General features: G+C 29.4%; 1 protein-coding gene across 1 annotated transcript in view; it reads right to left on the minus strand.

The window, feature by feature from the left end:
- LOC100210520 (uncharacterized) overlaps window positions 1-27,937 on the minus strand; it is a 134,719-nt gene that overhangs the window by 100,921 nt on the left and 5,861 nt on the right. Inside the window, exons 3-5 of the mRNA XM_065807946.1 lie at window positions 18,586-18,693; window positions 18,275-18,437; window positions 5,586-5,645 (exon numbers count right to left, since the gene is read on the minus strand). Of these exons, the coding sequence (XP_065664018.1) occupies window positions 5,586-5,645; window positions 18,275-18,437; window positions 18,586-18,693 (331 nt within the window). The remainder of the gene's footprint in view (window positions 1-5,585; window positions 5,646-18,274; window positions 18,438-18,585; window positions 18,694-27,937) is intronic.

The following is a 27,937-nucleotide window of genomic DNA, read 5'->3' on the forward strand; positions in this document are numbered from 1 at the left end:
GTGTTTGTGTGTGTTTGTTTGTTTGTTCTCTATAGAAATCCAAACCGCCGGACCGATCTCGATGAAATTTGGCATGGGGGTAGTCCTCGAGGGGGAGAAGGTTCTTAGCTGGGTTTTGACCCCGTACCCCGATCCCCGGGGTCAAGGGGGCCCAAAAATGGGCCCCCCTGACCCGGGGTCAGGGGGGACCATTTTTGGGGCCGATTTTTTAGGCCCATTTTTGGGCCCATTTTTGTGTACAGATATCAGGTAAGCCAGTTTAAATATTGGCCCGGACAACGCCGGGTAACTCCAGCTATATATATAAAGGGCAATGTGTGTTTGTGTGTGTTTGTTTGTTTGTCTTCTCTTCTATATATATAAAGGGCAATGTGTGTGTGTGTGTTTGTTTGTTTGTTCTGTATAGAAATCCAAACCGCCCGACCGATCTCGATGAAATTTGGCATGGGGGTAGTCCTCGAGGAGGAGAAGGTTCTTAGCTGGGTTTTGACCCCGTACCCAACCCCCGGGGTCAAGGGGGCCCAAAAATGGGCCCCCCTGACCCCGGGATCAGAGGGGACCATTTTTTGGGCCCATTTTTGTGTACAGATATCAGGTAAGCCAGTTTAAATATTGGCCCGGGCAACGCCGGGTAACTCATGCTAGTTATATATATATGTCACTTATTATATATATATGTCTATGTACACTTATTATATATATATATATATATATATATATATATATATATATATTATATATATATATATTATATATATATATATATATATATTACTTATATAATATATAAATTTATATTATTATATATATATATATATATATATATTATATATATGTCACTTATTATATATACATATATATGTCTATGTACACTTATTATATATATATTATTATATATATATATTGTATATATATATATATATTCATATATATATATATATATATATATATATATATATATATATATATATATATATTATATATATTTTTTATATATATATTTATATATTATTACTAGCTGGAGTCACCCGGCGTTGCCTGAGCCAATGTTTAAACTGGCTTACCTGATATCTGTACACAAAAATGGGTTCAAAAATGGGCCCAAAAATGGTCCCCCTCGACCCCGGGGTCAGGGGGCCCATTTTTGGGCCCCCTTGACCCCGGGGATCGGGGTACGGGGTCAAAACCCAGCTAAGAACCTTCTCCCCCTTGAGGACCACCCCCATGCCAAATTTCATCGAGATCGGTCCGGCGGTTTGGATTTCTATAGAGAACAAACAAACAAACACACACACAAACACACATTGCCCTTTATATATATAGCTGGAGTTACCCGGCAATGCCCGGGCCAATATTTAAACTGGCTTACCTGATATCTGTACACAAAAATGGGCCAAAAAATGGGTCAAAAAATGGTCCCCCGTTACCCTTGGGTCAGCGGGGTCCATTTTTGGGCCCTCTTGACCCCGGGGGTCGGGGTACGGGGTCAAAACCCAGCTAAGAACCTTCTTCTCCTCGAGGACTACCACCATGCCAAATTTCATCGAGATCGGTCCGGCGGTTCGGATTTCTATAGAGAACAAACAAACAAACACACACACATTGCCCTTTATATATATTAAGATATATATATATATATATATATATACATATATATATAAATATATATACATATATAGATATATATATATATATATATATATATATATATATATATATACACTGCTGCTCAGAGAAGTTAGGACAAAAAATATTTTTTCAAAAGAACGATATCAAAATGTAATTACGTTATAAAATTATTTACTTATATTAGTAAAATTTATGTTTATATAAAAATAAATCAAGTTAAAAAAAATTTGTATCAAAAAAATTCTAAATTAAGTTATTTTAATGTAAATATATTAAAATAACTAACATTTAAAATAACATAAATTGTACTCACAAGTAAAAGTCTTATCATTTTAAATAAATAAACAGAGAACGCAGAAACATATTAAAGGTCACGTATGAATCTATATTTTACATTATCAACTCAAATCTTTTAAGTTTGTCATTTATTAAGTATTTCTATTGTCTATTGTGTTTTTGCAGATATTTTGTGTATTTTGTGTTAGTGTTTTAAAAATTTTAAGTGCAGAAGGTCAAAGGTAAAATTAAAAATTATTTTTTTAGTGTAAATTCAAAATATTGAAAAAAATATGCCTAAAGGTAAGCCAATAAGTGTTGAAAAAAGGACAGCAATACTCACTTTGCTTCAAGAAGGCTATACAGTCAGGAAAATAGCTGAAAAATTAAAACTGAGTAAATCAACAGTTAGCTATGCGATTCGTCGATATCGAAAATCTGGAAGTTTGGAAGACAGAAATCGTCCAGGTCCTTCTCGCATAACAACAAAAACTGATGACCGACGTATAAAAATCATCAGTAAGCATAATCGAATGTTAACTGCTCCACAAATAACAGCTATTTTCAACTGTGATCGAGAAAAAAAAGTTTCTGTCAGTACAATCAAACGAAGATTGCAAAAAGCTAATTTGCATGGTTGTGTTGCTATCCGAAAACCATATCTACGAAAAGTTAATCGACAGAAGAGATTCCGTTGGGCACAGCTCCACAAAAATTGGACGATGGATGAATGGAAACAAGTACTCTGGACCGATGAGTCAAAATTTGAAGTTTTCGGAAATAAGCAAAGAGTTTACGTTAGAAGATCTGCTGAAGAAAAAATGCTAACTCAATGTCTGGTTCCAACAGTAAAACATGGTGAAGACTCTGTGATAGTTTGGGGTTGTTTCTCTCTGGATGCAATGGGATATTTGCATAAAATCAATGGTATAATGAGAGCAGAACATTATAGAGATATCCTGGAAACAAGTGCAATCCCTTCGGGACTTAGATTAATCGGAGATAATTTTATTTTGATGCATGATAATGACCCTAAACATACTGCATTATTATGCAGAAATTATTTAGAATCAAAAAAAGCTGAAAATGTATTATGTGTAATGACCTGGCCTGCCCAAAGCCCAGATCTCAACCCCATTGAGTTACTATGGGATGAACTGGATAGAAAAATTAGAACTGTATGTCCAACATCAAAATCTCATTTATCGAACATTATAGAACAGGAATGGAATAGTATTCAAAAAGAAACAATTAGAAAATTAATTGAAAGAATGCAGAGAATAGTTAAAGCAGTTATTAAATCAAAGGGTGGTTTTTTTGACGAAAAAAAAATTTAATTATTATAATGGTTTTTGTACATTTTTATTACATAAAACTGACTAATAATATATTTTATATTGAAAATGTATAAAAAATATAATTTTTATTAATTAAAAATTAAAAATTCTATAACGTAATTATATATTAATTTTGCTTTTTCAAAAAAATCTCCACTGTCCTAACTTCCGTGAGCGGCAGTGTATATATATTATATATATGTCACTTATTATATATATATATGTCTATGTACACTTATTATATATATATATATATATATATATATATATATATATATATATACATATATATATATATATATATATATATATATATATATATATATATATATATATATATATATATATATATATATATATATATATATATATATATATATATATATATATATATATATATATATATATATACAGTGGTGGCCAAAAGTCCTGAAACATCATATTTTATGTTATGAAATCAATATATTTGTGTGAAAAACAATTTATTAGTAAATTTTTTTATTTTTTTCAATAAAATAAGTGTTTATAACAATTTTAAAGATGATAGGTACATGCACATACATGATAAAAGTTCAATATTTAATGGAAGGATAGTTATTGTCAATTACCATTCGGATACGTTTTGGCATGCTGTTAACAAGTTTTGTACAATAGTCTGGTGTAATTTCATGGATCCACACTGATTTGATTGCTTCAACTAAATCATTATAGGATCTAGGCTTTTTGGCAGCAACTTTTATTTTCATAATATGCCCACAATTTTCAATAACATTAAGATCTGGTGATGACCCAGGCCAATTTTCAAGGGTTTGAATTCCTTCATCAGCAAACCACTTCTTTACAATTTTGGCTGTGTGGCATGGTGCACCATCCTGTTGGAAATAAGTGCAGTTCAAGATCTGCATGAAAGGTGGCAACTTCTCCTTCATAACATCTTATTCTTATATTATATTCTTGGGCATTATCCATAATGGCCCACGTCCTTTGGCAGAAATAGCACCCCAAACCATACAAGACACAGGAGCCTTGACACTGCTAACTGCATATTTTGGCATATCTACAGTTTTTTGGTCTTCTTACAAAGTTGTTTGTAATATTAAATTGTTTAATACATGTTTCATCAGAAAAAAGAACTTTAGACCAATTTTTTCCAATCCAATTTTTGTAGCGCTGACAAAATGTTTTTCGATCTTTTAGGTTTTTTAATGATAAAAAAGGTTTTTTTGCTGGCTTGCATGCCTTCATTTTGAAATCAACCAAAGGCCTTCTTCTAACTGTTCGGTCACTTACTTTTTTCTCAATAAAAATTTCTTTTGAAATCTCGTGTGCAGATAGCCATGGATTTGCATGGCTGATCCGGCCAATAAGTTTGTCAGTTCTTGAGGTGGTTGCTCTGGGCCTGCCTGATCTCATCTTTGAAGTAAAATTTAATTGAGGCTCTTCTTTATGTCTTTTTAAAGTTCTATTTACAGTTGATAATGAACAACCAAGCTTTTCAGATATTTCTCTTTGAACTAAACCTTGTTCATATAATGCAGCAATAATTCCTCTTTTTTTAGGTGAAAGTTCTGGCATAATATAGCTGATAAATTGCTTATGAATAATAAAAAACGATAACAAATTGCGCAATATACAAATATGTAACTATAAACATATTGCTATGTAAAAACAAAACCATCAAACTTTCAAAATTTATACTTTAGATCAAAAATAAATTTTTTTGGTTGTTAAATGTTTTGCTCCAAGACTTTTGGCCACCACTGTATATATATATATATATATATGTATATATATATATATATATATATATATATATATATATATATATATATATATATATATATATATTTATATATATATATATATATATATTACATATATTATATATATATATATATAATATATATGACACTTATTTTATATATATATTTCTATGTACACTTATTATATATATAATTATATATATATTATTATATATATTATATATATATATATTATATATATATATGTCACTTATTATAAATATATGTCTATGTACACTTATTGTTATACTTATTATACCTATTCTTAATTAATTCATTTAATAATTGCATGGTTAAGTGCACTTAAAAAAATCAATCTTAAAAAATAAAATAATGAAACCCAATACATATTACATCATATAAGGGAGAGGGATCATCTCTTTTAGAGACTGGGGTAGTAATCCTCAAACAAAATAAAATAAAAGGGGAAAAACTCAATAAAAAGAGGAAAAAACTAAAGAATTTTATTCATTTTATTCATACTTAACTTTATTCATTTTATTCATATTCATGAAATTTATTTAAAACATTTTTCACTTACAACATTGTACAAGACTATCTCCTCGACAAAATGAGCAAGAACTAGTGATTTTGCTGACACCTAAAGTAAATTAACATATTTCATTTATAATGATACAATATATTATATTTCAAAAACCATCATTATCAACATTATTGTCACCATCATCATCATTACGAGGTTTTCAAAAATATACAACAGGGTCCAAAAAATTGTGGAAATTGAATTTTACTAATAATTCAGCATATAATTCACTAAAACTAACATAATGTACCAATCAAAAGGTTTTTAGGTTTACTATTATTTTTTTAAACATTAATTATTTAATTAAAGTATTTAAATTGATTTAAAAAATAGCAACTTTTGAGTTTAAAAATTTGCAAACAAACTAAAATTTTTACCATAAGATGGTTAATTTATTGATATTGTAAACCAATACTTTGTGGAAACTATTAAAAAGCTTTATTTATAAGTTATTGAGATCATGGGATCTAAAAAATATATATTATCACCACTGAAAAGAATGATCATAAAATCAGCTTAAAATGAAAATTTGTTTTATAAGGCTTTAAGGAGTCAGTAAGCTTAAAATCCCTATTTGACAGCTGCACAAATAAGACATTTCTATGGAATGTTGTATTTCTACTACAAAACATTGTCATGCTAATTTATTTGGAAGACACTCAGCTAAAATGAAATTGATTTCCATTGAAAAATTGAAACACCTAAAAGAATTTGCATTGGAGTACCTAAAATGGACTAGTCAATATTGGTCAAAGATTCTTTTTAGTGATGAAAGCATGTTTATGCTGTTTAGGTCAGATGGAATCAGGTATGTTCCACATCCATTAGGTATAAGATATGATCTTAAATACTAGCTGCCTTCTATAAAACATGGAGGATGTAACATAATTGTTTTGAGAAGTTTTTGTTGGGATATTGTTAATCTATCTTTTAGGATTACTGGAAATATGGATCAAGAAATATACAAAGATATATATGTAGGAACATTATGTTACCTCATGCAAAGGATAAAATGTCTCATGTATGGATATACCAGCAGGATAATGATCCTGAATTCTTCAAGAAGAGTAAAACTCATGCTTTGAGGTGACCATCCCAATCACCTGACTTGAATCCCATTAATATTTAGGTAAAAATGTTAGCCATCAAGTAAAAAGCATACAAATCATCATTCAGTAAAATCAAGGAAATAAAGGATTCAATTCCCATTGATTTTTGCATTAATTTAGTTGGATCTATGCTAAGCCTTTCTCCTAAGGATACCTACAAAATGCTAATGTAATTTTGTTTTTCTTTAAATTTTGGAATAAACATTGTCAAAAAAACTGGTAGTTTTTTAAACGCTTTTTCTGCAAATTCTCATCAAAAAAGTAATTTTTAAACTAATTTAAATATCTTAATTAAATAATCAATATTTGTTCTAAAATAATAGTTAACATAGACAAATAAAAGAAATAAAAGAAATCTTTGATTAAACAAGGTTTTTTATATTCTGCAAATAGATTGCTAAGCTTCATTTACAAAAAAAAAAATATATTTTTTTTTGGAAAGAAAAAAAAACTCTTTAATATGATAAGGATAACTCAAACAAAAACTTCATTTAATTTATCAATTTATTTTATTTAATAATATATTAATCAAAATATAATATAAATTTAATATTATAATATTCTCAAACTGATTTTATGTTTTTCTTAAATAAAATTTTTAATTTTGTATGATGATTTCACACTTTGTGTTTAAACTTTATGGAAATAGTTTGCATTTAATTTTGATTAATCAACATGCACCTGAAAAAATTAAAACAAATTTAAGATTTATACTATGTAGAAGTTGATTAAACTATCATAAATCAATTTAAACAATTTTTTTAAGATTCTAACAAGCAAAAAAAATTTTAAACAAAATTAGATTTCTTTAATTAAAACATTTAGCTATATAAAACTATTGATCTGTTTAATTTTAAATATATAAAATGCTGTATCAGTCTTATCCACCTATTATTGATCAGATCACCAATAGGGTTAACAGCTGTTAACAGAAACTGTAAAACAACTAATTTTTAGCCAAAATCCGAAAACAGGAAACAGGATGTTTTTTTGCTATCTGTTTTCCTGTTATTGATTTTTATCTTAATATTTTTTTCTAACTAAAAACTAAAAAAAAATTTAAAAATTTAAAAGAACAGTTTGATCTTTGAACGATTTCTGGATTTTTAATATGGAACAAAGTAGTGCTCTATGAATTAAACTTAAAAATATTTGTTTTGTGAAGCAAGTGTAATGATTGTTACCAAACCAATTCCTAATAATACTCATTTAGAATAATCATTAAGATTGCAACACAAGCAGTTCCCTTTAGAGAATTATATGAAAAACTCTATAATGATTGCAAAACTATTCCCTTAAAAGATTCATTAAGCACAAGGAATTCTCTCACGAGTGGGATAAAAGCTGTAGCACTATATTCAACAAAGTTGGAATAATGATACAAAAACTACTCATAGTTTTAATATAATATAATTACTTGTTAATATAATGTAGAAATAAATATTAAACAAATAATAATACTGATTCTCTTTCATATAAATAAGAATACAAAATATAACAGTAAGGTTGAGTTGTTGTTATCATTGGCTTAACTAATTGAATTTGTTATTAATTATTTCAATATTTTGCTAGAAAGTAGATATTATTCTTATTATAAAGAATATTTATAATATATGTATGTATAATGTACACCTTAATTCAATAGAGATGTCATCTGTTTGGGAGTGTGCAACAAAACAAAAAAATCCTGTCACTAAGTATATAGTAGGAGTTTGCAATTGCTGCAATTATGTCATTAAGTGCTTTGGAGGATCTACCACAAGCTTAAAGGCTCACTTAAAATCGAAGCATGGACAAGAAGTAGCAGAAAAGAAACCTAAAACAATGCTTAATTTTGTTCAATGTAAGAGCTTAAATGAAATACTTTCTGACGTGGCCACAGACAGAATATCCATTAGAGCTATCACCAGAAATCAGTTCATTCCCAATGCAATCAAAAAAGAAGGATATCAACTTGCAATCAAAAAAGAAGAATATCAAAAATGAGAGCGAGGTAATGAAGCTTATCAATGCTGATTTTAATAACAAGAAAAATTAAATGGCTTCAGAAATTGTTGCAAAAATTGGAAAGGGAAGAAAATTCAGTATAAATGTTGACCAGTATACAACTGTTCACCGCCACTGCTTCTTTGGAATAAATCTGCATTATAGTGAAGAAAATAAAGCATACAAATTGGGATTAGTTCGCATCTTTGGTTCCTGCAATGCCAAAGCAATGGTTGAAAAAATATCAAATCACTTGAAGAGTTTTTCAATTGAATTTGAAAAAGATTTGGTAGGATCAACACAAAACGGTGCAGCAATCAGAAATATATAAAAATTGTCAAGATTATTAAGCAGCATTGCATTAATCATGGCATTCACTTGGGTGTAAGTGACACTTTGTATAAGAAAAACAACCAAATTATTTTAAGCGAGTTAAACTCGGACTCTGATGATGAAGATCATCAGAGTCCGAGTTTAACTCGCTTATTGACAATTTTGAAAATAATGACATGGAGGTTGTGCAAGTAGATTACTTAGAAGTCAATTTCCATTCTGTTTTGGAAAATGCACAAAATGTTATCAAATATATCAGAAATTCGACCATTAGAAATCAAATATTTCAGTCAAAAGTAACTCAAGCATTTTGAGCTGAAATTGAATTTTGACGTTTGACTTCGTTGGAATTCTATCCCCACAATGATTGATCCACTGATTAAAAAAATCTTTGCCTGAAGAAAAGATACTTTCAAATTTAAATAACAACATTGGGAAGGAGTTGAAAAATTTTTGTTTGAATGAAAATCTCAAAAAGCAAATGTGAGTAAAAGATAAATAATGATGTAAGTAATAATAAAGAATGAAGAGGAATAACGATGTGATGAACTTATTAAGATCACTAAGAAATCTACAAATATTCCATTAAGAGACACTTTGCTGGAAAATTGCCAAAAAAGAATTTTTGGTTTACGAAGAGATGAAAAAACTTCTGATTCTGGTGATTCTGAAAGTCATCAGACTAGTCTAGCTTCAATATCTCTTCAAGAAGAGTTGTATTAATTGCTGAGAAAGGAAAAAGTTACCCCCATTTCAACAGTCAATGATGAGATTAAATGGTTTAAACAGGAATTTTTGCTATTTTGGAACACAGCAAAAAGAACAGAAAATTTGCAAAAATTATGAGGCTCTCCTTAAAATTAAACTGACATCCACAGATGTTGAACTAATTTTTCAATTTCAACAAACTTTTTCACAAAGATTTGATCACCCTTTTTGAATGAATATCTGAATTCACTTGTGTTCCTTAAATTTTACTATATTATAAAATAATGCTAGAAATCGGACTACTTTGTTGTAAATTTAATGAAAAACAGAAAACAACTGTTTTCTGAAAATACCTGTTTTTGAGAAACTCTACTGTTTTAGGTCGTAAAAAAACTTAGTCTTCGATGAATTAAAAAAAAATTTTTTTTAATTGGTATAGAACTCTCAATATCTTGTGAAATTTTCCAATACTTAACTGATTTGCAGAAATCTGACCTAAAAGTTAAAACAATTATTTTTTACTTTGTTTTCTGTGTAACGTAAGTTAAGTGGTATTTTTAGTTATAAGTTCTCCCTCGTTTGGTCAAACTCACTGCTTTCATTCAAAATAGCTAAAAATTTAATTTAAAGTTTAAATAGGCAAATATTTGATAAAGTTGTTGCTCGTGTAACATAAGTTAAAAATGGAATTATATTAAATGGAACTATATATAAGTTAAAAATAGAAATATATATATATGTGTGTATGTAGTGATGGTGTTTTGTGCATATACTATCAAGAAAGTCCTCGATGAACTAAGTTAGAGCTATAATACATCATGCTGTTGCAATCATCAGCTTTTTCACCTGATAATTGCATCAGCATAAAACTTAAAGTTGTGAAAATATGTTGTTTTATTTTCTACTATATATAAACATACATAAATGAATGTTTGTATATATATATATATATATATATATATATATATATATATATATATATATATATATATATATATATATATACTGTATATAGTAATGAAATTACTTAATAAAAATAAAATTTTAAAATATGAAAGTCTTAACTTCTAGTATTGTTACAAATAATATAAAAAAACTAAATAAAAATTTTCAGCTTTTTAAAATGATATTTAGGGGTAGCTCAATAAGTTTGAAATTTTACATGGAAACTGGTTTCATGAACTTTTTTTGAAAAAATCATATCACTGCAAGGCTACATTTTTGCATTAACAATACATATTAATCAAACTAATTTAATCATATTAATTAACAAGTTTGAAATTAATAACAGTACTGAAAGTCTATGACTAAAACATATTAAATCCAAGAAAGTCTATTCATTGGAGTACTCTCCTGATGTCCCTCAAAATGCAACGATTTTTTTGCCATTTTGAATTGTTCTCTGTGTTGTTGCACAATGTGCAGAAGAAATTCTCTCTGCTCCTCGTTCTTGGTCAGTATTTCATTATACTGTGTGATTAAAGCTACACCTCTTTCAGCACAGTTATTAACACCTCTTTCAGCACAGTCATTAACAACTCTCAATCCATTCACTTTGCTTTAGCCTTTTTGTAAATGTTATCTGTGTCTCAGCTAACTGGATCAATGTCAAGATCCAGTTAGCTGAGATACAGATAACAGATTTGATGTTACAAAATCTTCAATCGACTTCAAATGAATGTCATTAACATTTCCCAATCTTTTCAGGTTGTCTTCTTGTGGTTCGTTATTCAATCTTTCAATCATTTTTTGTTTTGTTTCATGTGATACATTACTTGAAAAGAAACTTAATCCAATGAGTTCTTTGCTCAAGTACCATAAATGGCGTTTTAATGCAGCCGTTGCCTTCTCACTAACCTTTTTGTTAATTATTTTGTACGATTCAAATTTCTTTACTAACTTCAAATCATTAGCAGGTGCTTTGGAAACAAATGGACTAGAAAACCATGCAGACATGTACAGAAGAGTTGAAAACAGATTGAACTCCAACAGGGATTTCTCTTCTTTTGTAGTAAACTTGAATTGCTTTCGGAACATGTACATTTTTATACAGTAGATGACCTTAGCCATCCACCGTGCGTGGGGAAATGCACCTGGCACATTGAAATGTTGTCTTCTAGGAGGGATAACAGCAAGAAACATTATTGTCAGTTCCAAAAATTCCCTATAATCATCTCTTAGTTGGCTAACAGTTTGTAAACAATTTTTTGCAAAACTAACAGCAGCATCTTTGAGATCATTTAAATAAATATTTTTTGGACCACTGAACAAATTTTCATCAAGACATTCAAATTCATTTTGATCAATATAGTTCCAGTTGTCTTTAAACCATTTGAATAACAAAATATCTGGTCCACTAGATGGGCCAAAAAGACACTTGAATACATCTGACACAATAATTTCATGCATATGATGACGGTATGCTAAGTGCAATAGATTTTTCTCTAATAATTTTTTGATTAATGTACTCCCGCTACCAAAATTGTTAAACGATCAACTTTTTCCGAAATCGAACTTGTAATGTCTGGTAGTAATTTTCTGTCCCAATGTACAACTAGCAGTATATCAGGATTAAATTCACTTTTTACATGGGCAGCTGCTTCTTTTCTGTTTTTAATTCTGGCTGGTACTAAACGACAGGGATAAATCTTCAACATTATGTCCTTAACTTTTGGCAGTTGCAGCAATAGTAAAAGTTGCCTCTCGATCTGACATTTTTCTTTGGTCTAATGCAGCTGCAAGCTTTAGTGACATAATTGTTGCGGTTTTGGATTTCTTCGGCATTTTTCTCTTCGACATCTTTCTTTTAGGTTCAAAATTGTCATTTAATTTGCATTCATCCGATTCAGTGTTGATTTCAACATTGTCATCTTCCAAGTCTGGCAAACACATTGAAGGAGTTTTTCAATACTTTCTTTTTGTATCTTTTCCCTTTCTGCACTTTGTTCAATTTGTGCTTTTCTTTCTGCTATTGTCTTCTCCTTTTTAAACAATTTCATATCAACTGCAAGCATCCATCCTTGTCTTCCTGTTCTTTGCATTCTTAGAAACTCCTTGTCCTCTTCAATCGTCATGATATTCATTGCGTTCTCATGAGCTATATCAAAAAACTCTTCTATTTCATTCATAAAGTGAGACTCACTTTGTTTTTGAGTTTCAGTGAAACGCTTCTTGTTCTTTCTTAACTTCTGGTAAGTGTCGACTATTTTTTCTATCTTCTTTATAACATGGTGTTCGGCCCAGACAGGTATTCTTGCCTTGGCCCAAAAGAACATAACTTCTCATGCAACAGAAACAGCACTTTCATGGATAGTACATTTTTCTTGCCCATGCTGGTGAAAAAATCGAGACAAAGCTTGTTTAGTTGAAGGCAATTTACTACCTAATAGTGCATCACTTGTTGGACCAATCAACCACATTTTTAATCTTGAATCTAATAACTTACTTTCTGACCATCAGTATGGATTTCGATCTTCTCGTTCTACAGCTGATTTGCTAACAGTAATAACCGATAGGTTTTATCGTGCATTAGATAAAGGTGGAGAGGTTATACTCTTTTTAATTTACATTAATGATCTTTCAAATATTCTCATATCTAAGGTGGCATTGTTTGTTGATGATACTACCATTTATTCTTGTCATGATAAGAAACCAACACTCTCTGATTGTTACAGCATGAGGCTCACAGTGGCTGGTGAACTTCAATACAGGTAAAACTCAATTTTTTTTTAGCCAATCGTTATCGCAATAATTTAGATCTTCCAATATTTATGAACGGTGATGTACTCGATGAGTCATCTACTCTTCATCTTCTAGGATTAACTCTTACTTCTGATCTTTCTTGAAAACCATATATCAAATCAGTTGCAAAATTAAAATCTGCTAAGGTTGCATCTCTTTATCGAGCTCGACGCTACCTTACTTTGGATTCTATTCTCTATCTCTATAAATCTCAAATCCGGCCGTGTATGGAATACTGTTGCCATATCTTTTTTTTTTTTTTTTTTCAGTTATTCACCTCCTCAAGGCCATGAAGACCACTACAAATGAGGAGGCTAATCAATAGTGGTTATAACCCTCTCTCAACTCTATAACTTCGAAACACGAACCTCGACGAACAAGGCCGCTGCGTGGAGAAACAAGTTGAGCGCGGTACTACCAGGGACGTAGTGGGGATCGAACTTGGAACCTCTCACTTCTGAAGCGAGCGCTTTACCACTACACCACTACCGCATTTTGACTGATATCTGGGGTGGATCTTCTAATGATGCCCTTTCTCTTTTAGATAAGGTGCAAAAACGCATTGTAGCATAGTTGAACCTGCTCTTGCAGCCAACCTCCAACCATTGCCGTAATGTTGCTTCTCTTTCTCCTTTCTTCAAATACTATAATGGACACTGCTCTAATGAGCTAGCGTCTCTCGCGCCATCTACTAAAATTCATACTCGTGTTACTCGTCATTCAATTAAGTATCATCCATTCTCTGTAACTGTTCCTAAGTGCTCCAAAAACTCTTATTCGTCTAGTTTTTTCCTCCAACATCAGTTCTTTGGAATTCTTTTCCTTCATTTTGCTTTGCTTGTTCATATTATTTGCAATCCTTTAAGCCGTCCGTCAACCGTTATCTTGCTCTACAATTTTCATCTTTTCTCTTCCAGTAACTTCCAACTTTAACTAGTGGTTGCTTGCAGCCTTTTTGGAAGCAAAGATGTTTAAAAAAAAAAGTTAGATGTATCGATACCAAAGAAAGAAAAAAGAGCTCGCAAATTAAATCTGTATGAAAATCTAAAACTAACACAACTAACTAAAACAACTCAAATACCCAAGCGCTACCCAAATCCAGCACTTTTGAAACATAATTTTTGAAACATAAATTGTTCCTCTGCTTTTGCTGCGTCACTAACACTGATATTCTTAAAGTCTTTTGCTGAAAGTTAAATACCTAAATTATGGAGTTAAATGTCACACCAATTTTTAAAAAAAGGAGCAAACGAAAAAAACTAATTATTGGCTGGTATCTCTCACATCTGTCTCTTGCAAACTGATGAAGAGTTTTGTTCACAATATAATAATAAAGCATTGAATCAAAAATAACTTAATCACTAAAGATCAGCAGAGTTTTCTTCCGAAGTGAGGTTGAGCCACTAACTTATTAGAAACAAGAGACATTAAAAAAAGCAATTTCCCTAGGTTATGCCATAGACATCATCTATACTGATTTAGCAAAGGCATTTAACAAAGTATCCCTCAAACAGTTCCTACATAAGCTTAAAGCATACAACATATGAACTCTTGTCATGTGGATAGCTAACTGGCTAGCGAACCAACAATAGAGAGTAACGATCTGTAATCATAAATTAGATTGTTCAAAGTCCAATCAAAGGGGGAAGAAGGGCAACCAACTTACAAAGATATAAGCATTCATTTTCTAGAATGAAACATACATAATTCATTTTCTAATGAATATACAGTTAAGGCCATTAGATCTTTATTGCATTTTTTCATGCTTTTACCATAAGATTCAAATTTTCATAGTAACTATCAAAAATGTGTGCGAGATTTTCCAGCAAATATACAACTTAATGGTCTTAAAAAGGAATTAACAAAAATTAATTAAATTACTAAAAGTTAGTTGAATTTGATTGGTGCCACCCCAAACCCCTCCTCCCTCACCTGAGTGAGTGGGGGGGGGGGAGGGGTCCAGACCACATAAACACCACTGATTACCTATAATAAAATAGAATTTAAAGAAATAATGGTTTTATTTTGAAATTTATTTAGATATTTAGGTATTAAGTACCTAAACATTTAAATTAATTTAGAGACCTTTATTTGAACCATAATGAAGGCCTCTAAAAAGTCACTGCCCCCTTTATTTGTGCCCCTATCTACTATAAAGACCAGATCAAGAAGAGGACAGCTAACCTTATCTTTCTTTTTATTGAGAAATGACTTATAATTAGTTGCACCCTTCACAAAAGCCAGTTGGCAGATTAGAGGGGCACTGGTTTCTAGTAACACATTCAACCATTGATGATTGAAAAATAGGGTTATTTAAAAATGCTGGCATTTTTGGTGTGGATTTGACAAGTTTATAATGTTTGCATTTTCAAATAGTTAGGTCTAATGGTCTTATATGCTGTTAATCTTAGATCAAAACAAAGTGTTAGAAAAATTTACAAGCATCTCAAAATGGCTGAAAATTGGACTTTTTAGGCGAGTGGACATTTTGCTTTTAGATATATTTAAATTCTAAACTGCAACAAGCTGCCTATATTTTGCCCGTTTATTGCAGACAGTAGTAGCTAATCAGAAAAGCTATCTGTAAAGACTTGTGGATGAACAGAATAATGCTACAGTTAGTTTCATTTTGGCATATTTTAGCAATTTTATGATTTTTTTCAAAGTTGAGGAGGTCATAATTTTTTTCTAATTTAACACAAGTTAATAAAAACCACTTTTTTAAAGAGAGAACTATCCAGAAAATAGTTCTAGAAAAAATGAGACACTTGTTAAAAGTGAGAAAAAAGTTATACAGCTCTAAAGTGGTCTGTTTTGACCATTTGTAAATTGAGGGGGGCCACTGTGTCATCTTTGTATGGCTATAATTTCCGAACCATTGTACTTGGAAGTCAGAAATTTCAAATTTAACCTATCTACATGATGCACATAATAATATGTAAAAATCAGGAAAATCAGAGATGGTGCCCCACAACGTTTTCTTTAAATTGGTTGAAATATAATGATTTGACCCATTAACTATCTACAATATAGATGACTTTCCGTGCAACATCACATCTTTTTGTAAACAACATGCAAGGGCATACTTGTTGGCAGAAAACATTAAAACTTTATAAGAATACATTCATAAGTTTATTATATAAAAACACATAAACAAGTGTTTTTCACATTTCTTTTCGTTAAGTTTCTTTAAGTTTTTCTGCAAACTTTGAATTCAGATTGGTCTTGTAAAACATAAACAACAAAATTTATATAAGCTTTTTAAACTTCGCTTTTTAAAATTCTTTTGAAACTTTATAAATAACATCTTAAGTGATGAAAAATATTTTTTATTGAAAATTTGCTAATTGTAACCATTAGTAGTGACAAATCAACAGAAAATGTTAGGAAAGTTTACAGCATATTCAAAGGACCTAGTTTTGGAAAATTGTACCATTATAAAAAATTTATTTAATAAAAAAAAAAAAGGCAAATTAAAACTATTACCCTCCTTTAAATATATTTAAATTCTTAATCTGTAAAAAATGCTTCTCATCAAATTACTTTATAGAAAAGCAGCTTGCTGAACATCTTACAAAATTCAGAGAATTAAATAAATTTTGCAAAAGTCAAGAAATTTTGATTGATTTCATTGGAAAATTAGATAATTTTTATAAGAGTCAGGGAAAGTTCATGGAAAATGAACATGAAAATTTGTGAGCCACCCTGATAATATACATTTGCATTAATCAACTACACCCATATTAAGATGTACAAACGCATTATTATACTAACCATGGTTTAACTAATAAATTAAGTGATCTACACAATCATATAAACAAAGGGAAACATTTTATACATCAAATTCCTCTATTCACATGTATACGAACATTAGAAAGCTGTCTAGATTACTTTGCCTCCATATACTTATACTCTTATGTAAAAGCTATGATTTGTAATGCTGCTTCGATAGCATCTTTAATATTGAATCCTCAATGTAGTGAATTAATGGTAGTAAATTAAAGCTGGTATGGAAAACTTTATTCAAAAAATTAATAAATATGGTAACCTTAAGACACAGTCAAATTATTTAACATAAAAGAAACAAATAGTTATTGAGTAACAGTAGTAAGCAATATGAACCAGCACTCTCTGTCAGCAAGTATATAGCCACTAGGTTTAAGCTTCTGATAAAAGTTCATTTTGATATAGTAATCTGTCTGATACACAACCACTCCAGCCAGCAGATAAGAAAGTAATTACCTCAGCAAACTAATTGCTATATACCAGTTACAAATTAAATGTATGCGCACATCTTTTTTTGAAAATGAGAATGTAAACATTCGTAAGTCATCTATAGCACATCAAATTAAGATATATGGTGATGAAAGCAAGAAATTAGGCGTAATAAAGAGTGAGGCAGACACAGTAACAATACAAAATGACATAGACTAAGTAAGTAGTTTAAATTTGCAAAGAACGAAAGCATTTCTTAACTAACCACGTGGCAAATGCATGGAACACACTTCCGTCAAATGCAGCCTATGCAGTCTCGATGAATTCTTTCAAAAATTACATTGACAGAAAAAGAAAATGTAATGGACACGTTGCATGTCTTTAAGCTATCAGCATAGTAGTGCCTGGCATCGTATTACTTCATTAGAAATTGATAAATTTTTTATTCTAATTAATATTTAATATAAATTTGTAATTTCTTAGTAAACAAATTCAAATTCAAATTCATAAATATATATATATATATATATATATATATATATATATATATATATATATATATATATATATATATATATCTGAAAAAAACCTGACCTGCATCATTGATACCTTGATAACCACTTAAAGATGTCAGTCCGGCAACATACACTCCAAGAAGATTAACATTAGATTGACAGTTTAGATTATTTCGAACAAAGTTTAAATTTTCTGACCCAGGGAGAACAATTCGAAAATTTGAGTTTTGATAAAAACCAATCTAAAATAATAAAGATTTTTAAAGATAGCAAAAAAGTAAGCAACAAATAACCCCAGGTAGTCTAACGTAAAAAAAGTAACATAAAGCTATAAAAATATTAGGTTGCTAATTAACCTAATTATGCTTAATCAACCTAAGAACTGCTTACCTTTGCAGTTCCATCATTAGACTGAGGATAAGTAATAGTGTCATATGAAGCAATGAAATAAGTATTTGTTCCATCGGAAGTTATAACTGATTGGAAAGTGTTTTCTAACTAGAGTCACAAAAACAAACCCATGAATTAATAAATTAAGAAATATGTTATACATTTAAAAACATAAACAAAAAAACCATTTAAAATTCTTAAATATATATTGAAACATTATTTTAAACTATTAAATTACATTACAACATTTAAAATATTAGGTTTTTCTTCAGTTTTGAATTAAATGTTAAACTTTTGTTCAGTTTTTCTTTTGTCTCCATTTGATGGTTCCAACCATCCAATGATTTCTCAAAATCCTTTATCTCGTTATCCCTTAGACTCATCCTACTCACATACACTATATCACACTACTCGTTTTTTGCCTGCTGAAAAATGACATTTGTCGTTCAAATTTTTAAAAACTGAAGAGAACACTCTGACCTTTCGAACTATCTTCGAATCAGTTTTCTCTAATAATAATCTTCCAATCAGTTTTCTCTTTAGTAATAATCTTCCAACCATTTTTCTCTTTAATAATAATCTTCCAATCAGTTTTCTCTTTGATAATATAAAAACCTGTGAGCCTTTAATAAATAAACTTCTAACATCTCATCTTGAGTCTAATAACTTACTATCTGGCAATCATTGAGATTTTGATCTGGTTCAAAGTTTTTTTTATGGTTGACTTGCTAACAGTCTTAACAAAAGGTACTATTGTGTATTAGATGAAAGCACAAGACAAGAGTTATTGCTCTTTACATATCGAAGGCTTTCGATAAAGCCATAAGCTTGCTTCATATAATATAATCTGCAATTTTGAGATTACTAAATTTTTCTTTTATAACTTCAGTATTAAAGTCATCCCTGAAGACCAACACTCTTCTTCAGTGAATATACCTACAACAAAACTCAGTTATTTACTGCAAACAATAATCAGAATATAATTGCATTTCTATATTGGTAACACTTTTTTGAGTCCTATTCTTTACACCTTCTTGGATTATCATTAACTACTGACGTCTCATGGAAACCATATATACAATCAACTGCAAAGTTAGTATCTAGTAAGGATTTTTCTCTATTTATCATTCTTGCCATTTCATTACACCCAATTCCATTATCTACAAATCTCTTACTCATTATGATATAGAATGATGTTGCCATGTTTGTGCTTGTTTGTCTAATGACGCTCTTTTTCTTCTAGACAAAGTCCAAGTATGCATTTCAATTTTAGTTGAACCTGCTCTGTCTGCCAAGTTTGAGCCTCTCTCCCATCATCACAATGTTGCATCTCTTTCTCCTTTCTACAAACATTATCATGGCCACTGCTTAAAAGGGCAATTATTTCAAGATCTATAAACCAAAACTCATTCTCACTTGACTCATCATTCAGCAAAGTTAAGTTTTTTTACTGTATCTGTCCTTTCAAGCTCTCAAAATTTTTATTCATCTTGTTTCTTTCTTGCATATCAATGCTTTCAAACTCTCTTAAATATTTATGTTTTTCCGATTTAACAATTTACAATTTTTTAACTCTTTTTTTAACTATTTTCTATATATATATATATATATATATATATATATATATATATATATATATATATATATATATATATATATATATATATATATATATATATATATATATATGTATATATATATTTAAACAACTTTAAAAAGTATTCTACACAATAGAGTGCTCAATGTTCTTAAAAGAAGAGAGCAATTTTATATATATATATATATATATATATATACACATATATATACATATATATACATATATTTAGCCAATTGTTACTTCCATTCACCTTCTAATTAGCCGATAAAAACTTTTTCTTAAATGTTAGCATTGCCACCATACATTATTAAATAACATTTGAGTTTATACATTTTCCATTCATTAGGCAGTTTTTTTTTTAATAATTGCAAAAAACCACAACAAAATAATTCAAAATAACAACATATTGAATTAACAATTATTAATTGTTAAAATAACAATTGTATGGTGGGTGTTTATCTGAATTTATAAATATGATTTTTTTGTTGTGGTGTTTTATTATTTTATCAATGCTTTTGGTGCAGCTATAACTTACTTTATTTGCATTTCGATTGAATAAGTATATTCAATAAAGTCAATAAGTTAATAAGTGATGCAGAAAACTGAATCAACATTGTTATCTAAAGTTCTATATCAAAAATAAACATATTAAATTATCTTTTCATAAATATATTCAAAAACACAAAAAATAATACAATTATAATACAACTATTAAGCTATACAAATTGAAAAATGGTTTTTTCTAAAAAATCAATGAAATAATAGTCTATGCACTATTGCATATACATTAATGCAGAGTTGTTAGTCCTTGGCTTTGGTCTGGGCCTTGAAAATTTTTGCCTTGGCCTTGATTATTTTGGCTTTGGCCTTAAAAAAAATACATATTTTCTTATTGATTTTGTTGAAATCTGCGCATAACCTTGGTCTATTTTTACAAAATGTGGTTTTTTTGTCACAGCACTTGCTATTTACAGTTTTGTTAATAATTGGCCTTAATGTAAGGCAAAAATTGAAGTTTATAGTTTTGAAAATGTTAGGTTAGGCCTTGACCTTGAAACTCCTAATCTTGGTCTTGACCTTAAAACTCTTGGTCTTGGCCTTGTCCTTGGCCTTGTCCTTGTCCTTGCCCTTATCCTTGTAACTTTCGGCCTTTGTCTTGGCCTTGGTCTAAGCCTTGGTCTTGGCCTTGGCCTTGGCCTTGGCCTTGGCCTTGGCCTTGTAACGCATGGCCTTGGCTACTACTTTTGGCCTTGCTAACAACTCTGCATTAATGATGTTATCAAAGAATAAATTAAATTCAGAAATGCAAATTTTAGTTACGAGATAATTTCTCGGAAAAGATAAGTTTTACCGGTATACGGATTTTTTTAAATAGTATTTCATAATTTAGAAAATATGGTTGGATTGCGTTACGCATCATAGAGTCACAACAATCATTTAAATGCAGTTCACAGGTGCTCGCGCAAATTCACGCACAGATGTTTCAAAATTGCTTGTGAAAAAGTGTTTTAAATGAAAGGCTATTATCCTCACAACTCATACTTAATATATTTTCAATAAGAAATAGTAGTCATCAAGTATTTCTAACAAGAGTAAAATGTTTAGAAAATCATTATTTATTTTTCAAACTAATGCAATATTGAATTTAAAAAATATAAATAATTAAAATATATATTTAAAAAAATATAAAAACATATTTATCATTCAAGTAGCTTAAAAAATAATATACATTTTGTTATCAGATTATTATTTATTGAGTCATTTTACACATTTTACAGTGTTATCTATAAATTTAAACAAATATATAATTACAAGCTGACTGGGGCAAGTAGAAGTCAAAATGTCTTATCACCATGCGCCTTCGTGAAATACAGAAAAATACAATAAATTTTTACATCTTCCAAAATTATATAGAAGAGTCAAAATAATAAGTTTGAAAAAAAATAAAAATTTAAAGGTTAAAAAAGAATTTAAAGTTAAAAAGAAATTAAAAAATAAAAAATAAAAAAATAATAATAATAAATAAATAAGTATAGAGCATTTATTTCCTTGAGTAACGGCTCGGCACTTACGTATCTATCCGCGCCCAAAACTAATCGATTTGCTTGCTTTTGTTTTGTATAAATAATTTTTAGGAAAGGTGAATGATTGTTTGTCCAGGGCAATATTACAATAGTTAACATGACTATGTATGAATGAAAAGTATAAATTTTTTAAACATAATTTATTCAGAAGATGTTTTGTCTTGTACATAATCCCCAGAATCTTTGAAACTTTGTTCTCAACTAGCTTTATTTGACTTTTCTAATTTAAATGTCCATCGAAAATTATTCCGAGTATTTTTATTGAAAAAACTCTTTTTATTTTAATATTGTTAATTGTTAGTTCAGGTAATTTGAGTGGAAGGTTCTCGGATTTAGATGGTTTAGCAAACAAAACATATTTCGTTTTTTCAATATTTAATGAAAGTTTATTTGCTATAAACCACTCATAATTATAATTTAACATTATAATTTAAGATAGCTGTAATAGTATCGATATTTGTTCAAAGCTTAGCTTTAAAGTATAAAAACAAAGAAAAATAAAAAATAACACCCTGAAATGCTCATATATAATATGTTAATTCTGTTCAAGTATCTAATGCTTTAAATGCAGAACTAAAAACGATATAAATTCCAACGGAGTTTATATCGTTTTTAAGTTTTATTTTCTATATGTATATTTTAACTATTGGAAAAATTCGATTTCAAACTTATCCATTAGAATAGCATTTTAATAAATTTCTATTCAGTTTAAATAACTCAAAATTTTTAAAAAATTTTTATGCATAAAACTTTTAATTGGAGCAAGTTTGCAAACGGGTCCCTTAAATTTGATTCAACCCCCCCCCCCTTAATTGGGTTGTTTGGGGTAGCCTAGCCACGGCTCAGTATATATTGTTTAGACAAACCTTATAAAAATATTTTCTAAAGTTTTCACTTAAAAAAAAAGTGCGTAAAAGGAAAAAAAAAAGAATACTAGAGATTAAATAATTTTTTGTCAATGATATTGTAATGAATGATGTTAATTTTGTATGGTTCATCAAAGTGATTAAAAAATAAATAATATTTTAAGTAACTTTTATACGTGCAATTTTTAGATAATCAATGCAGATTATTACAATTTATTTAATGCCTTATCGAGTTTTAAGAGAAGGGTACGGCCCTGGTTGCTTATCAAATCGTATTCAACTTTGAACCTTGATGTTCAAATTTTTTATAAAGTCTGGTGGGGGGTGCATACTCTCCATTCCCAACCCCTTCCCCCTTTCCCATCCTTCCACCCTGGATCCGTAACTGAATACCAATAGTTATGATAAAAAAAAATTTTTTATCTTCAAAATTTGAGAATATTTCAGAGAATGATTTGAGTAACAATTCTAACAAAGCTGGCAGAAAATATAATAAAGCTGATTATATCGATTGAATGACGTCTTGTATCATTTATAGAAATTCTCAGTTGGATTAACAAAACATTTTAATAAAATTTCTTAGATAGAGTTTTAAAACTAACTATATTGGATATATCTATACAAATTGAAAATATAATTTTATTACGTATCATACCAATGTATTTGAAGGACGAAAAGTGTCAAGGATTAATATTTGAGTTTTTAAGATTTTAGATTCAAGTTTTGAAAACGTTATTTATAGGCCTTTAAAAAACAATACTTTTTAAGAACTGACCCCGTTTACATTTTTCACATAATTGTTAAATAAAAGACTGTAAACATGTGAAACAACATGGGTAAATCACGTGTGTAATAAAACTCACTGATAGTTGTAAGATGATGAATATATTGTAAAAAATGTAAATTATAAAATTTGCTGTTTTTGAGTAAATAAAACTACGGTTTGTTTTAAATTTTTGGGTTTTTTAATAATTTAATTCAAAACTTTTGCTGAATATTTTGAATTTGTAACGGGTTTATTTGTCAAATGAAATTGAAAAAACCACTTCGAAAAAAGAAAAATTTTGAATAATGGCAGTAGCAAATAATTAAAGGATATTTACATGTGTTTGTTTAAAAAAAAGGAAGGGAAAAAAAACTGAATAAACAGAAACTTTTAATAAATGCCAGTTCAATAAATCTACTGTCCATCGTTTAAATATATATTAAAAAATAATGACTAAACAAAAAGAAGCAAAGGCAGGATTTTTTTATTTTTCAGATATGACGCTTTCATATCTGAAACAAATCCTAAACTTAAAATTTTTTATGTTTATGTCATATGATAATTTTTTGCAAAAAATCGCGGTGATTTGAGCGCTTGAATCGCGGTGATTCGAGCGCCTGAATCGCGGTCATTCGAGCCTGATTAACAAAAATATCTAATAAAGTTTTCTACCCCAAATGTAAAAGAAGCATGTTTAAATTTTTTTTGTGCATTTTATTCTAAGTTTAAATTCATCGACAGGTTTTAAGTTTCATTTAATAAGCTTATAAAACGCAAATGGTGTGACCATGCAAAAATTCATTATTTACAATCATTAATATCTTGAATTATTCCCTCCATCCTGACGTCATATAAAACATTAATAAAACAGTAATCCTTAAAGACTTCATTTGAATGATTTTTTATAAAGCCAAACACTGCTCATTTTTAGAGGTTTTAAGTTGAAGTTACTTTTACTTCAGATTTTTTTTAACCACTCTTTCGAGCAAGTTGGCATGAAATAGAAACCGTTGAAAACGAATTAAAAACCGCATCTTTTTTCATTTTTGACCATTTTTCTAAATATTTAAAACCTTCAAAAAATGAGGGGGTCCTAAAATGTGGCTGTATCTTTTGAGCGTCCAAATATATTTTGATAAAATTTAAAACCTATTTGCAAATTATGCTTAAATTCAAGATAAAGAATTTTTGTTTTTCAAAAAATAATTTCCCTCAACCAGGGGATGCAGGGGTCATTTTTTAAGGATATTTCTGCCCCTGTGATCTGACTGCCGTGATTTTTAGCATAAAAATATTCATTTTAATGAATATTTGCAAAATAATAGTTGCAATTATAATCTTGTCAAAAATCTATTAGGAATGCAACAAATTTTCCATCTCTACTGACATACACAAAACATGAATAAATCTCCGATGGCAAAATCAGAAAAATGAAATGCCACAAACAGTATTTTAAAAATCATAATATGTTACAAAAATGAAAAAGAAATAGGTCTTTTTTCAATCTAAATATATTCTAGAAAAATCTTCTTACAATCTCGTTGAACTGTATTCAACAACCATAGCTCTTAGATTTTCACCGTGATGGACGTTTTACTTAGACACGATGAACCTTTTCAGTGTTTTGTTTAAGTTTTAATGCACTGCTTCAGATGTTTGTTCTGATGTAATACCGAGCGGGATTTTCTGTCTATCGAGATTTTCTACTCTTTGAGATAGAACCTGATTATGTGAAACTTCCATCCAAGTGAAATCTTCATTGCGAATACATCATGGACATATACTTTTAAGTGAAGCATGAACTCCACAAATTTGTCTATTTTTTCTTTGTAGGATATATGGAATTTCATCCCAAAACAGCATTCAGCTACTAAATCAAACAAAATTTAAACAAAATCTACTTGCTGAAAATAATAGTTTTAACATATTTGTGTCTCCTAATTTTATTTAGACTGGTAGGTCAATTGTCCCCTACCTGTACTAATTGAATTAAAATCGTTCTAAGAAGTGTTAAAAAAATTTAAAAAACAATGAAGTATCTTCTTTAAACCTCCTCAGGGTTTCAATACATTCCAGATATTCAATTGGAGAATAAAGTGTCATTTTCGTCCAATGATCTTAAAACTTTGGCACAGTTAGGTCCATCAAAACCACCACCATTGTAGCCATGCCTGATAACCATTTTCTTTTCAAAAAACTCCATCAAATATTTATCAGTGAAGAGAAGACCAATAACTTTACTAACATGGTGTTCACAAATATGATATTCATGTGGTGGAACTATGTTGATAATTTCTTTAGGCAATTTCTCATCCAACAAACATGGATAAGTAACATTTTTATAATATTGCATCTGTATACGAGGTTTTTTATCAAATTGGTATTTTTCGAATTCATCTGCTAGTGATCCGAAAGTTCTTTGAACTCCTTTTTCATCCATCGGTCTATCACAATAGCAACACGAGTATTTTCCACCGTGACTCTTCATTATAGAAAATAACTTATAGGTATTGCTTATTTAAAATATAAATGAAATAAGATACTTACTGATAATCCAATGATGATGTTGATCAATTTGTTGACCCCGGTGTACTTCTGGTTTCTTGGTTTAAAATCTCATAGTGATGGGTCAATCCATGACAATCTTTAGAGATCCCTGCCCTCTATCAATACCAACACGTACAACAGAATAAAAAATATCAATTTTTCTGAAAGAAAAAATTTCAGTCACGAGCATAGATAGATCAGTACAATAAACAATATCTTTTTCAAAAAAGTTTTTACCAATCTTGAGCTGACATTTTATCACATCGTAAAATTTATTCAAGTAGCGTGTCCTGTTCGTAACTTCACCATAGGTGTTCATCCTGTATTCCAGATTTTCTAACATCTTTTCTTATCTCTTTCATTATTCCTAACACTGCACAATTTGGAAGATCATGATTTATCTTTAAGTTCATGATTGTTTTGCTTAATGATTTATCTTTAAGTTCATGATTTTTTGTTTAATTCTTCCCAACTTTTTATCTTGATCACGACCATTTATCCAGGAAGTCTCCACAGCTTTACTGATAGCTTTACCTTTTTGTTTTAAATATAAGTTTGTCTTGCAGCTCCCGCATATTCCAGACGGATGAGAACTTAGGCTCAGACTGAATCCAGGGTCCACAAGTCTTTGATGAATTAATGAATCGTTTTTCTCCAAAGAAAGACACTTTTTGTCTTTATCAACACAACAGAAACATATCCATCTCCTATTTTCTGAATGAGATCTTGCTTTTTGCAGACTCATTTTGTATAAAAAGTTTTTATTTAGTATTTTCTGTATTAGATTTTTTAAAATTTTGTAAATCAATACTCTAACAAATAGTTTAATTTAAACAAATTATTAGGCAATTGACGTAACTTATTGAGACTTATTTGTCTAAATTATCGTGTTTATGCCATTAATTTGATATTAGATCATTTGTAATTAGTCTCTAAATAAAATTAACTTCGATTTCAGGCGCAAACCACGTGGTTTGCAAACAAGACTAGAAATACCCTTGAAAAACGCACCATGCATCCCACTGGTTGAGGGAAAGTAATTTTTAAAAGAAACAAAATATTATCTTGAATCCCATCATAAAATGTAATAAGGCTTCAAATTTTATGAAAATATATTTTGACGCTCAAAAGATATAGCTATATAAAGTTGAGGACCCCCTCATTTTTTGAAGGTTTTTAATATTTAGAAAAATAGTCAAAAAATGAAAATAGATGCGGTTTTTAATTCGTGCTTGAAAGAGTGGTTTAAAAAAATCTGAAGTAAAATTAACTTCAACTTAAAACCTTTATAAAAGAGCAGTGCTAGTTGCTTGTTGTACAACATATTTTTTAATGGTAATTAACAGTAAAGCTTATTATAAGTATACATTCGAGTAACTTGAAATAGCATGGTAGAAACGATATTGGTCTGTAGTTTGAATTACATGAGTCATTCATCACCAGACGTAAAAAGACTCTTAGAAAATTTAGAAAATTAGATGATACTTAA

This window comes from Hydra vulgaris, chromosome 10 (genome assembly GCF_038396675.1).
Source record: "Hydra vulgaris chromosome 10, alternate assembly HydraT2T_AEP".
Taxonomy (NCBI): Eukaryota; Metazoa; Cnidaria; class Hydrozoa; order Anthoathecata; family Hydridae; genus Hydra; species Hydra vulgaris.